The sequence below is a fragment of the Schistocerca gregaria genome, chromosome 2 (assembly GCF_023897955.1).
Source record: "Schistocerca gregaria isolate iqSchGreg1 chromosome 2, iqSchGreg1.2, whole genome shotgun sequence".
Lineage (NCBI taxonomy): Eukaryota > Metazoa > Arthropoda > Insecta > Orthoptera > Acrididae > Schistocerca > Schistocerca gregaria.
In genome coordinates, this window is record NC_064921.1 from 957,266,195 (window position 1) to 957,281,510 (window position 15,316).

The window sequence follows — 15,316 nt, forward strand, 5'->3', positions numbered from 1 at the left end:
TGCAGCGCATGGTACGATAAAGGTAAATTTCAAAGCGCCAAGACCAAAACAACACTCAGAAATGTTCCGACCGACGTCAGTGACGAAAACAACATCAGAAGAACAAGGAGCAAATAGAAAAAATGTAGGTGAGTCATAGAAGGCATTGGTGTAACAGTCTAAACCAATACTAAAATTAATCAGGGTCATCATCATCATCATTATCATCATTTAAGACTGATTATGCCTTTCAGCGTTCAGTCTGGAGCATAGCCCCCTTATAAAATTCCTCCACGATCCCCTATTCAGTGCTAACATTGGTACCTCTTCTGATGTTAAACCTATTACTTCAAAATCATTCTTAAACGAATCTAGGAACCTTCTCCTTGGTCTGCCCCGACTCCTTCTTCCCTCTACTGCGAACCCGTGAGTCTCTTGGGTAACCTTGCTTCTCCCATGCCTGTAACATGACCCCACCATCTAAGCCTGTTCGCCCTGACTGCTACATCTATAGAGTTCACTCCCAGTTTTTCTTTGATTTCCTCATTGTGGACACCCTGCTGCCATTGTTCCCATCTACTAGTACCTGCAATCATCCTAGCTACTTTCATATCCGTAACCTCAACCTTGTTGATAAGGTAACCTGAATCCACCCAGCTTTCGATCCCATATAACAAAGTTGGTCGAAAGATTGAACGGTGCACAGATAACTTAGTCATGGTACTGACTTCCTTCTTGCAGAAGAGAGTAGATCGTAGCTGAGCGCTCACTGCATTAGCTTTGCTACACCTCGCTTCCAGTTCTTTCACTATGTTGACATCCTGTGAGAATATGCATCCTAAGTACTTGAAACTGTCCACCTGTTCTAACTTTGTTTCTCCTATTTGGCACTCAATCCGTTCATATTTTTTTCCCACTGACATTACTTTCGTTTTGGAGGTGCTAACCTTAATACCACACTCCTTACATTTCAGATCTAGCTCTGAAATATTACTTAGCAAACTTTCAATCGAACCTGCCATCACAACTAAGTCATCCGCATATGCAAGACTGCTTATTTTGTGTTCACATATCTTAATCTCACACAGCCAGTCTATTGTTTTCAACATATGATACATAAATAATATGAACAACAGCGGAGACAGGTTGCAACCTTGTCTTACCCCTGAAACTACTCTGAACCATGAACTGAATTTACCGTCAACTCGAACTGCTGCCTGACTATCCATGTAAAGACCGTTAATTGCTTGCAAAAGTTAGCCTCCTAGTCCATAATCTCGTAGAACAGACAATAACTTCCTCCTAGGAACCCGGTCATATGCCTTTTCTAGACTATAAAGCATAGATACAATTCCCTGTTCCACTCATAACTCTTCTCCATTATTTGCCGTAAGCTAAAGATCTGGTCCTGACAACCTCTAAGAGGCCTAAACCCACACTGATTTTCATCCAATTGGTCCTCAACTAACACTCGCACTTTCCTTTCAACAATACCGGAGAGGATTTTACCCACAATGCTGATTAAGGAGATACCTTTGTAGTTGTTACGATCTTTTCTGTTTCCTTGTTTAAAGATTGGTGTGATTACTGCTTTTGTCCAGTCTGATGGAACCTGTCCCGACTCCCAGGCCATTTCAATTATCCTCTGTAGCCATTTAAGACCTGACATTCCACTGTATTTGATGAGTTCTGATTTAATTTCATCCACCCCAGCTGCTTTATTGCACTGCAATCTATTGGCCATTTTCTCCGCTTCCTCAAATGTGATCCTATTTCCATCATCATTCCTATCCCATTTTTCCTCGAAATATGAAACACTACTGATCGTATTTTCTCCTACATTGAGCAACCCTTCAAAATATTCCCTCCATCTGGCCAAGGCATCCACAGGATTCACCAGCAGTTTTCCTGATCTGTCCAAAATACTTGTCATTTCCTTCTTACTTACCTTTCGAAGACTGATAATTACAACCTGTTTCCAAAGTCTTCGCATGATTTCTTCTTGGATGCTGCAATTATCTGTTTGGCTTTGTTTCTTACTTCAACATAACTTTCTCTGTCTACCCGAGTTCTAGTATGTAGCCATTTTTGATACGCCGTCTTTGTCCTTTTACAAGCTGCCTTAACTGTGTCATTCCACCAAGCTGTTTGCTTCATTCTACTGTTACACGATACTGTTCCAAGACATTATTAACCACTTCTAGTACTGTGTCCCTGTACCTTGTCCATTCCTTTTCCAATGACTGTAATTGACTACATTCAACTAACTGGTACCTTTATGAGATCGCTGTTATGTACTTGTGCCTTATTTCCTTATCCTGAAGTTTCTCCACTCTTATCCTCCTACATATGGACCTGACCTCCTGCACTTTCGGCCTCACAATCCCAATTTCACTACAGATTAAATAATGATCAGTGTCATCAAAGAATCCCCTGAATACACGTGTGTCCCTCACAGCCTTCCTGAATTCCTGATCTGTTATTATATAGTCATTGACAGATCTGGTTCCCCTTCCTTGCCAAGTATACCGGTGAATGTTCTTATGTTTAAAAAAGGAGTTTGTGATTACTAAGCCCTTACTGGCACAGAAATCCAGGAGTTGTTTTCAGTTCCTGTTGGCCTCCATATCCTCTCCAAATTTACCCATAACCTTTTCATACCCTTCTGTTCGATTTCCAATTCTGGCGTTAAAATCACCCATGAGCAGAACACTGTCCTTGTCCTTTACTCTGACAACTACATCACTGAGTGCCTCATAAAAACTATCCATCTTATCTTGATCTGTTCTTTCACAATGGGAATATACTGACACAATCCTAATTTTTTTCATACACACTGTCAAATCTATCCACATTAGTCGTTCGTTTACATACCTTATTGCAACTACGCTGGGTTCCATTTCTTTCCTGATGTGAAGCCCTACACCCCATTGTGTTATTCCTGCTTTGACTCCTGACAGGTAGACCTTGCATTCTCCCACTTCCTCTTCTCTCTCACCCCTTACCCGAATGTCACTAACAGCTAAAATGTCCAGCCCTATCTTACTTGCAGCCTCTGACAGCTCTACCTTCTTCCCAGAGTAGCCACCATTGATATTAATAGCTCCCCATCTCATTACCATTTGTTTGACAAGTCGTATCCTAGGAGTCCCTGGTTTGTCAGTTAGAGGTGTGACTCCGTCACCTCCAAAGGTCCGAGGCATTTTGCTCTGATTGTTGCCAGCATCATATTTAAAGTACAAGGGAAGAAGGTTGCTAGCCTTACTTGTCCCGAGTCCCATTGGGTTTAATCCCTAACGGTTGAGGTACTAACCGGTGGATTTTGTAGTCTTTGCTGTATGAGCACAAAGGTGACCACGACTCAGAATATGTTCGAGATGCCCAGCCTTATTCCAAAGTAACTGGTATCCCGACTGTCGGGACCACTTACTTGGCCACTCATACGTTGCTCGTGGTGCATGAACTAGGACATGACTACAGGAACCCACACCATGAACCACAAACAATAAACAAAATTCGAAGAAACCGTTGCACTCAGTTTCTGTTGATTCCAAGGGAGGAGAATGGTATTATCAATATCCAATCAGTGATGGCTAGATGGAGTCCGAAAAAATTACACACATCTCGCTATGCTCCGCAAACAAGTATGTGTCCTAGTGAGTCAAACTTCCTGCATTTGTGGCCAGCTCCTCTTTGAACTGAGATGGAATCTGTGCAGTTTGTCGCTCGTAGGGATTTTGTCATTCACAATCAGATACCACCGTGAGCGAATCCGTGAACGCAGGAACGTCTAGAGCATATTTCGTCACTGTACTGTCCACCTGTGGTTCCCTTCCTCTGTGATGTTTCCAGGTGAGGTTTTTCTCAGGGTTTTTTATTGTCAATAAACTAAATTCAGTACAGTATTTCCGAAAGTGTTGGTATTCTGGAGGAATCCTCGTGAGGTGAATCTGTGGTTCTAGACTGGTTGGCTGATTCTGGTAAAGAGACTGCGAAGAAGGCGTGCGCCCAGACACTGTGTCTCTTTCCCCATTCGCTTGATGCGCAGCCTCGCGAGCCCAAGGCCGCCCCACGAGGGAAGCAGGGCGAGTTCCGTGAACTGTACTTCGAAGACGGCACCACGGTGAATAACCCAGCTGAATAGTCGCTGAATATTCGCCTCCAGAGCTTTAGGGAGCCGAAGTATTTGGGCCTTGAAGCAAATTTTGCTTGCGAAGAATAGATTAATTGTTTGCACCTTTGGCAGGAGGTTCAGGTGTCAATCTGAGTGCAAATTCAGTGTGGCCCTATGCGGTTTAGGAGGTCGGCCCAGTTCTTAGTTATCATGCGCCCACAAGTGGCCTCTCAAAAGATGCCCGTTGGACGGTGCGAGTTCTGTTGCTTTGACGTCAATTCTGGTGTTTCGCAATGACCTACTGAGGGAATAATAGTGGATTTTCTGCTGCTAACCTGATTTCCAGACGCCTTCATATTCTGTCTTCGGTGTCGGTTAAGCTGTCACGCTTATTGAGCGGTTGACTTACCCTGCTTTGCTAAGACAAATATGGTTCAAATGGCTCTGAGCACTATGGGACTTAACTTCTGAGGTCATCAGTCGCCTAGAACTTAGAACTACATACACCTAACTAGCCTAAGGACATCACACACATCCATGCCCGAGGCAGGATTCGAACCTGCTACCGCAGCGATCGCGCGGTTCCAGACTGAAGCGCCTAGAGCCGCTCGGTCACCCCGGCCGGCCGCAAGCGTTATAATTGTGAAACTAGCGTTAAGCTATATGACAGGCCCGAGGTTGTACACTTTCCAGCCAGTTTTCGGGAATACTATCCCTTCTTTCAGAACGTCAGGCACGCGGCGCCTCGTTACGCATGTTATCAACATCCTGAAGAGGGTCTCTCAGAATGTTTCAAGGGCACTGGTGGAATACTGTTCCGACACTGTCTCTTAATGAAAGGCTGCTTCTTCAGACTCGTCCACCGTGAATTGGAATTCGAGAATGACTCTGTCCGAATCTTGCAGGTGCCCCTGGATATTGGTGAGTACAGTGTGACAAACCTCATCGCCGATGTTTCGTACGTAATACAGTGAACGGTTATATCGCCATCTGTATATCTACTCACTGGCCGGAGTCGTTCACAACTTCAGTGATTATTTGAGCTTTTCTTCGGTGCTGGAGGCGCAATACATCTTATACAGCAATATCCGTGCTCCGTTTGCTACGCCTTTTTGTCGGTATTGAACAAAGCCTCCACAGCGCTGCTATCTCCAGTTGTTAGCAGTTTTAACTTTAAAGTATTTGAGCATGGCATATGCTACAGCGTCTAGGACACATCTATGGTACAAGTCTCCGACGTTTTGATTCTAAAACTCTATGCACCTTTTTTGCCAGAATAGTTCCCGACTGGCGTACTGTTTCACTATTGACTAAAGCCTGAGCTTTGCGTAGCTAATCCACTAAGTCAGAGCGTGAAGTTCACTGCGCCTACGAAAATAATTTACTTCCATTTGTGGATTATCTAACGTTTAGGATTTGACTCCAGCAGAGGCTACTATTAAGCTTCCAGTAGCCGAAACCAAGAGTGCCCTGTCGACACTGAAGAATTACAAAACAGGCGAAGGCAGTGTGGTCAGAAAAACCAACTTGCGCGGTGCCATCGCTCCTGACATCGGCTGCAGAGCGGGAGAGACACATAGGATGTCCCAGAATGAACTGTTCGTATTGCTTCTGACACATCCTGTATGTCTGTTCCGCTGTGCAACACCATGTAACGAGCTATGAGCACGTGTGAGTAGAAGAGATGTGTTTCACTGTAGCGACTGTAAGCAAATGCTCTTAGCTCTTAATGAAAGAATTTTTGAGCCCATGTTTACACGTTTTTTTTTTATTGTTTTGGTATATACTACCTCCTTCGAAAATATGGGAAGCAGAGAGCTTGCAGTAGAAGGAATTTGGTTCACAGTATCGAAGATGAAGTGCTCGTAGTTCGTAAGGTATGCTTTTTATAGTTCATGTTTACTAGACGTCTTGGCTTCCAATATCCCAGGATATTGACAATTGCTCGTGGGACACCTTGTATATGAAGGGCTTATTTCAATAGTGGTACAAGTCCATTACCTCCACTTTTCTGTCTATAATGCTTCTGAAACTAATGATCCAAACACACAGAAAAAAGGTTCATCTCTAGCAAAAATCCATATGCTTGAATATTTCTGTTATCTCAACTGCAGATTATTCAGCGCTCATTTAACTTTAGGACTTTGTATCGCTATATGAACAAAAATGGACTTGTACCACTATTGAAATAAGCCCTTCATTTCCCCTCCGGTCTACTCGCTTCAGTAAACGCAGTTCGGGGGCCGTGTAGCTGTTCCCAAGTGTCAGCGAGGTGAAGACCGGTAACCAGAGGTTCCTATCCGTGACACTTATTGGAGTCTGATCCTCAGCATGAAGGACGCGGTGATTAGCTGGTGCCGATGTGACTGGGTAGCTTTTCTTTAAAAGCCAGGGAACCCTCGTGTCATTTCTTTGAGCCTTATGGGGGATAGAGGTTCATTGCCTTTTCTCCATTGATGGTACAGGAGGTGTCTGGACCGTTAAGAAAACGCTGGACATCACTGAAGAGAATGTCATCACGCACCAGGACTGCGGTACCAGCGGAATCTTCACCACTCACTCTAAGCAGTGGCAGTGTGACCCGGTCCAACAGTATCAGTAGCTACTACTTCCTGAAGAAGAGCAGCGTCAGCGACGGTCCCGTGCACGAAGTCTGCAAGAGCACGTAGTTTACGACCATAAGCAAATCGGTTAATATTGAGTGTGATGACGTTAAAGCTCTGACACTGCACCGGGGGTTTGTAGCTGAACTGCAGCGGATGAACGCGTTCCCGTCTAGACTTCTGTCCACCTGGGCGAAGTTTCGGGCATTGTTGGTGGATCTTCTTCTGTGGCTGCAGCGCCAGCAGTGACGTCAGCTGTAAATTTCGAAGTGGCTGCAGCACCCTTAGCGAATATGACCGTCTCCTGTAACACAGGCTTTCGTAACTGAGCTTTCCTCTGCTCCTCGGAATGCAAGTGTATTTTTTTTCTTAACGGGTGCCAGATTTTTTAATTTTTATTTATTTATTTTTCATAATTGCAACCGATTATCTGGAAAGCGAAAACAGACCATGCAAGTCACATTTCCTTGGACAGTGTATGAACTGTTTATTTCTGATATTTAATTTTTAAAATACTGGAACAAATACTATTACAAAGCTACAATAAATCCTTAACCACTTACCCACCTGCAAATACAACTGTCCTGTGTTTTTGTTATTTATGAGTACTTTGTTGCATTTAACCTGTAAATCTTTGTGTCCGCTACTGGATCCAGACTCACGGTCAACAGCCATTGTCTGCTGGATTCCTTGGGCGACGGGCGGCACGTCAGCAACGTTTCCACTATAACAAGCAATTCCACCAATCACTCTTACGTCTTAAAGTTCACAGTTCCATGATCACACGCACTAGTGCAATGTAGATTATTGCGAAGCTGTTCCATTCGGTGGTCGCCAACCTCATTTGTCTTCTCTCCATGTGCAGACAATGTTGCCAACCCGAATGGAAGCATGCTGACGTGTAGTTGAATGTTTCGCCAAGTCTTTCTGGGCTTTCGTGCATACTGCGGCTGCAGTATCGTCCAAGTTGCACCAGGTCGACTCGCTTCTCAATGCTGATTTTGGATCCAACATCCTTAATGCCTGACGGCTATTACCCGCCACACCTTAAGAGAGCCCGGAGTCCTGCAGTGTGTGTTACAGTGTGGCGGCACGGCCGCAGGCGCAGCTATTATTCATCTGTCCGCTGATTTTGTGTAGATAGGTAACGTACTGGCCTTCGCCAGTCAGATAATTAGTCAATCAACTCTACGAACTCAGAACTCTCATATATAATCCCTCCTTGATTTTAGAGAGAAATTCGTATGCTCTCCTGACTACGTCTGAAGTGTCCCATTCATTTTGCCACAGTTTTAATATGCTATCTATTATTAACTTTTTCGAATTGCCATCAGTTGCAAACATCCATCGTACTTGGATTTGATTGCCCTCCTTTAATCGGTGAAAGACTTCCTTATGTCCGAGTCCAGTGGGCATATTCCTAGAATTACTAATAAACTATCTTTCGGCGTAGAACAACAGACGCCCATTAATATTGACTGCATTCCTTGTTGAACTCTTGTTACTTATGAGGTTGTCTTCAGTAGCTGCAACCTAAGAGCCTAAACGCTCAGACCATATACTACAACTAATGCTGAGATACACTGAAGAGCCAAAGAAATTGGTACACATGACTAACATCGTGTAGGGCCCCCGCGCAGAAGTGCCACAACATGACGTGGCATGGACTCAAGTAATCTTCGAAGCAGTACTGGAGGGAAATGACACCGTGAATCCTGCAGCGCTGTCCAGAAATTCGTAACTGTACGAAAGGGTGGATATCTCTTCTGAACATCACGTTGCAAGGCATCCCAGGTAAGCTCAGTAATGGTCATGTCTGGGGAGTGTTGCATTGTGCTCCTGGAATTGTCCAAGTCAATCGGAATGCACAATAGAAGTGAATGAATGCAGGTGATCAGACAGAATGCTAACGTACGTGTCACCTGTTAGAGTCGTATGTAGACGTTATCAGGGGTCCCATATCAGTCCAACCGCAGACGCCCCACCCATTACAGACCTCCACCAGCTTGAACAGTCCCCTGCTGACATGCTGGATCCATAGATTCATGAGGTTGTCTCCATGCCCGCACACGTCCATCCGCTCAATACAATTTGAAACGAGATTCCCGACCAGGCAACATGTTTCCAGTCAATGGGACCGAGGCGAGGCGTAAGGCTTTGCGTCGTGCAGTTATCAAGGGTACACGAGTGGACCAAAGTCCTTATCGATGATGTTTCGTTCGTTGATTCGCAAGTTGACACTTGTTGGTGACCCAGCATTGAAATCTGCAGCAAGTTACGGAATGGTTGTTCTGTCACGTTGAACGATTCTCTTCAGTCGCAGTTGGTCCCGTTCTTCCAGAATCCTTTTCTGGCGGCAGCGATGTCAGAGATTTGATCTTTTACCGGATTCCTGACATGTTACACTCGTGAAATGGTCGTACGGGAAAATCCCCACTTCGCCGCTACCTCGGAGATGCTCTGCACAACTGCTCGTGCACCGGCTATAAGAGCACGTTCAAACTCACGTGAATCTTAATAATCTGCCATTGTAGCAGCTGTAACCGATCTGACAACTGTCCCAGACTATTGTTGTCTTGTATAGAGGCTTCCGCCGGCAGCGCCGTATTCTGCCTGTTTACGTTCTCTATATTTTAATACGCATGCCTATATTAGTCCCATTGACGCATCAATGGGATGTTCTAGATGTTTTAAGGGAATACGAAACTATCTTTTTGCATTAGTTATAGTTTTATTTCTCACGTTTGTAACATTTCTGCCTGCTTCCTCTATATGATGTGCTAAGTTACGACGATCGTCCTGAAATACCCGTTACTGCACTTCTCCCAATCGTTACATAATTTAATTTTGTTTTAGCGTTTCTTGCTAGGTTCACTTTCAGCGGGAACTACGTTGCTTTGTGAGGCACTAGTGACAGTTTAACATTTCGACATCGGCTTCAAGTTGGAGGAGCGCTCGTTGCGTTTGTCTTTTTCTCAGGTTTCCACTTCCAACGATAAGCACCAATTACGGGTGAAAATGTAGAGTGTCTAACCTCCCTTTCCCTTTCGTGTTATTGTTACGTCGGTCTTTAGGTTTCGTTTTGTCATCGGAACGATTGACTGAAACCATGGAGTCTGTGACGGTAAAAACGTCACTGTCAGTATTTACAGTGGGAGTTACTCAGCTTGTTTCCCTGCATATGGCAGTTCGACACGCGAGCTGGTGGCAGACGTAATCTTTCCGGCTTCGAGGATGACTTTGGTAGGCCTGGGCAGTAACCCAGTCCTTTCATGTCTCGTGAGGTCGGCTCCTCCGTCACCACATCCTCGTCTGAATTTTCTCTGCCTCGTGATGACTGGGTGTTGTGTGATGTCCTTAGGTTAGTTAGGTTTAAGTGGTTCTAAGTTATAGAGGACTGATGACCATAGATGTTAAGTCCCATAGTGCTCAGAGCCATTTCAACCTCGTCTGATTCACAATCATGGTCGTAGGCAAGAGGAAGTGCAGCTGCCGGTAGGGCTGCTGAGTGACAGCAGTGAGGGTCAACCAAAACACTGAGCTGGAGCCCAGATAAGCAGCTGTTTGTCTTAAGGCGGCAGCGGCTGGCTCGCATCGCTGGCCGGCGCTTACTATTATTTGCCACCTAGGGCTTTGTAGGCCCACAAAAAGAGCAGGGCGGGATCCACCCACTGTACAAGATGAGTATTCGTATGCCACCAGTGGTCAGATAGGAAGGTATATGCTCCTTCAGGTCTTTATGAACACTATTAGAACTGCTGTTAATTGAGGCAAAAAGGTCGCAACACCAAGAAGGAGTTGTGGTACATAAATAAAAGTAGGTAGGCGTGTTTCTACATCAAAAAGATGGCGTCTTCTCAAATTACGCGCCAGCAGCATAAGGGTCGCGCTAGTAGTGCCACTGTGACAATGGAAATCAGGTTTCCTTTAAATACACTCTGTAACAGTCGCGAGCTTTAGTTACCTTTTAGACTGGCCGTGGTGAGTTGATATGAGTCAAGAATGCCCTTAAGGCTACAAGGACGGCTTTATCAATATCTCACTGAGTTTGAACGAGATTGTGTAACATGGCTACGAGAAGCTGGATGCTACTTCTGCGATATTAGAGAAAGACATACTAGGAATACCAATGTATTTGATTGGTGGCAGCGGTGGTAGTGGGCAGGTACGTTGTCAGGAAGACCGGGCTCCGGACGTCCATGTGGCACTACCGATAGGTAAGACCATCGTATTCGGGATATGGCTCTGGCATCTGCAGCAACAATATGAGCAGCAGCTGGCCCCGCAGTTGCTGCCTCTTACATATCGGTTACGTCAAGGATAGCTCAGAGCCAGACGCCCTACAAAGTGTATTACACTGACACCAAACCTCCACCATTTGCGAACTCAGTCGTGTCCAGCGAGAGCTCATTGGAGGGCATGTTGGAAGCGTGTTGTGTTTTCTGATGAAAATAAGTTCTGCCTCGGTGCCAATGATGGCCGTTCATTCGATAGAAGGACACCAATTGAGCACCTCCACCCAATCTGTCGGCGCGCTAATCACACTTAACCCCATCTGGAGCTATGGTCTGGGGTGCGTCTTCGTATGACAGCAGGAGCACTCTCGTGGTCACACCACGTACCATGATGCCAATTTCCCCGTCACTCTGGTGATTCGACCTGTTGTGCTACCATTCTTGTCCAGAATTCAAGGGGCTGTTTTCCAAGAGCATAATGCTCGCCCACATACCTCTATTGTAGTTCAACATGGTCTACAGAAAGTCGTCATGTTGCCTTGGCCTGGTCAATCACTAGATCCGTCTACAGTCGAGCACACATGGGACATCTTCGGACGACAGCTCCACTATCATACACAAACAGCAGTAACCCTCCCTGTATTGGCCGAACAAGTGCAACAGGCATGGAACTCCATGCCATAAACTGACATCTCGCACTTGTACAACACAATGCATGGTCGTTTGCGGGCTTGCATTCAACATTCTGGCGGTTACACTAGTTATTAATGTAACAGCATTTCGCATTTGCAGTGGTTTATCTCGCGCTTACATTAACCTGGGATCTTGGAAGTTAAATCGTTAAATGTTTTGCGTAGACAAATTTACTCTCGGAATTTCATTGCTCTAACTAGTAATTTTTTGGTGACCATACAGTAATTATTTTTTGGTGATGTGATTCTTTTTCTTCAGTGATCATAGATCATCCAACTGGGAGCCAATTACACGTGGTGTCGCACATGGAACCATCTAGGAGCCCTCATGTTTTCTTGTACACTTCAACGACCTTTCACAAGCAACTTTCTAAGTTTATTTTGTATACAGATGATACTAACACTGCAACAAATAAAAGTGAAATATAGCCTCCGGAATATTGGTTAGTGAAATTTTCGTGAACTTTGATAAATGGTTGCTACCCGACTTTTTTTGGTCACTAAACTGAAAGAACACACTACATGCAGTTGAGAACATCAAGAGGTTTTAGCCAGTGTTTGCCTTCAATGCGACGTCAAAGAGACAGAACAAGTTGGCAGCGGTAAATTCTAGGAATTACACCTGGATAACAAATTCAATTGGAATGAGCTCATCACAAAACAGGTGACGCGCCCTCAGAGTCGTAAGGAATTATTTTTTGCGGTAACTCGTCAAGCCAAGATAATGATTTCCGAGTCCAAAAACGTGTAATGAGAATTAATTGTTTTGTGAACTCAAGAAGGTCATGCAGAGACCTGTTAAAGAAATAAAGATACTAGCAACTACTGCCCAGTACATTTATTCCTGAAAGAAATTTGTCAATAAAATATATCTGCCTTTGTAAGCTACATCTCTCTTCACTGGGTGAATACTAGAAATAAGAATAAAGTCCACAAACATTTAAAGTCACTTATCTTAGTCCAGCAAGGTGTCCATTATTCAGGGACACACAATTTTCAATAACTTGCCTGCAGTCATAAAAGTTTAAGTATGGTACCATTAAAATTTGGGTAACAGAATACTAAAGGATTTGTAGGAGGCCAACTCCTTCTACTCCACTTACGAATTTCATAGCAGGTCCGACTGGTGTGTGTACTTTACTAATAATAGCAAACTATGCGAGCACTATGTACAGCCTGACTTCTATACAACTAAAGTGTAGTAATGTGTTCAGTGTCAACGAGTGCTGTAAAATTATTTTTCTATTTCATAATGCATGACTACATCGTATCGTATGCACATGTATACACTGAAAATTTACAAATTTTGTTATACGTTATTTATTACCATTTCAGTGGCAATATGTTTAGGAATTTTGACTTATTCCCTAACCATGAGGACCATTTCACTTGGGTTCTGTGGAAAGTACATACATATTTATTATTCTTTGTAAATATTTATTGCGTATGTTTGTATTCTGCTTTGTTCTACACCCTGAAGGATCTACTCACTATAAATATACTGGAACGAGAAACGTAAGTTATCATATTTTGTTTTATTGAAAGTGTGATAGACAGACTTCGTAGGACAGAATTTGGCACGAAATGACAATCTGAAGACCGACCATGATTATTATTTGATTGCCTCGATCGTAAAAAATTTAGAATGAAATTACCGGCTTCGGCAATGCTTTGTTATAATAACTATCAATTGTATTTAATGTCTTAACGCAGTGACTCGTAATTTTCTTCTTTGACTTTTATTGCAGATTCTGAAGATGGGTATTGCTTAGCCGAAATTTCATTCAAAACATTTGGCGATCAAGACAATCAACTAAAAATCACACACTTTGTACGTTTAACGCACTATACGATTTTCGAGTGTTCTTTATTATTACCGATATTTGAGAAGAATCCCAGCAGAAACAGAAGTAGTAAACGATTGTTTTTGGAAGCTTATGTCAGCTTCATTTTTCACATAAACATTGTGTTATTTGCTAATATTCTGATGCTTATGCCTATTATGTGTGCTCTGCAAGCCAAAAGCAGTGTGAAAATACCGGCATGTCCCTCTGTTGTACAGGTGGGCTTAGTGTCGTGGGGACTGGGATGCGCGAATCTGACAAACCCAACCGTGTACACGCGCATTGACCATCATTTGAAATGGATCTTGGACACAACTACTTCACGGATGACAAACGAAGCGTCACGTCTACAAACTGCCACCATGGTCATCACTCTGGCGCACTTCGTCATGGCTCTCACATGCATCTGCCATGCGTGATAGATGGTGTGGGGCTTCCATAGGTGAACTGTGCAGTGTATGTCTCAGTACTGTAATACAGTTGGTGAAATTAAAATTGTGATTAAATGTTGACGTTGTCTTTTATTGTATTCGTCGTAGGAGCCAAAGAAAACAATTTATGCTAAATACGCCTCATCAGAAAATACAAGGAATACACGACACACAACTAGGATGCTTCACTGTACGGTAGAACATCTCACTCATTGGAATAGTAATCTGCTGACACAGCAACCATTTGGGATATTTGTCTCAGACAATGCGACATACAAAAAGAACGGCACGAAGATCGTAGCATGTGTGAGATCAGACGTTACGCCGAAAGCACTACCCACAGTAATTCCAAAAAGACGTGCGATTGCTTAGCAAAACAAGTACGAGTGTAGACAAAAAAATTGTACACGTACAGTGATTTGTAAGCGGCAATAAAGGTTTCAGCACAGTGTGCTAGTGTGGTGCACAGATAGATCAGGGCAGTGAAAAGCAAGGTGTCTGTACATGCTTTGTCCGAAAATAACTTCGCCAAACAATGCCGTTGCTGTGGCACATTTTGGAAATCTAATGTGGATGCAGATCCAGTGATTCAAATGGCTCTTAGTACTGTACTTAGTACATCTGTGGTCATCAGTCCCCTAGAACTTAGAACTACTTAAACCTATCTAACTTATGGACATCACACACATCCATGCCTGAGGCAGGATTCGAAACTGTGACCGTAGCGGTCACGCGGCTCCAGACTGAAGCGCCCAGTGGATCACACATTACAATTGTTGTTGCCCTGTTCAGCGATAATAATACACAACAGGCAGTTTGCAAATTCCACTCAGAATATACGAGTAATGTCCAACCTCTTCCTGCCCAAACACAGATTTCTGAAATTATTAGCGTCTGTTAAACTCGTGCATCACATTCCTTAACTGATGGTAATATGCTTTACCTCATACTACAGCCTTACTTCCATATAAAATCTGGACTCTTACGACACCACGAACCCTTGTTAACACATTGTTTCATGCAAATCGCGTCCAGCCAATGTGGTCTGCTACGAAAAATACCTTCGGCCCACTCTTAGTATTCTGGTCGACTATACGTATGAGAAATATTTTAATCCAAAACTTTTTTAACTAAGTTAACGAAATAAGCGATTTCTCACCGAAATGGTATGTAGCTCGTAATTTTACGGTTGTCGCTGCTGTGTAATACCCTGAATAGTAAGTGTACTAAACTACAGGAAATCATCATAACATAGAAAGCGGTTCGATTATGACGTAGTACCGTTGTGATGCTTTCAGTCAGTGATTAAATATTATAGTGGGTAGTGCTAGTAACAAGTGATTATGATTTACATAAATTGCAATTATTTATGAATACATATTTCTTGGTAAAATAAAATTGTCGCCTGCCGTGCTACT

General features: G+C 43.5%; 1 protein-coding gene across 1 annotated transcript in view; it reads left to right on the plus strand.

Moving 5' to 3' along the window:
• The window catches only part of LOC126336067 (trypsin-like), a 61,585-nt gene extending 47,699 nt beyond the window's left edge, over positions 1-13,886 (plus strand). The window contains exon 4 of the mRNA XM_049999548.1: positions 13,686-13,886. Within this exon, the coding sequence (XP_049855505.1) occupies positions 13,686-13,886 (201 nt within the window). The remainder of the gene's footprint in view (positions 1-13,685) is intronic.
• The last annotated feature ends 1,430 nt before the right edge of the window (positions 13,887-15,316 follow it).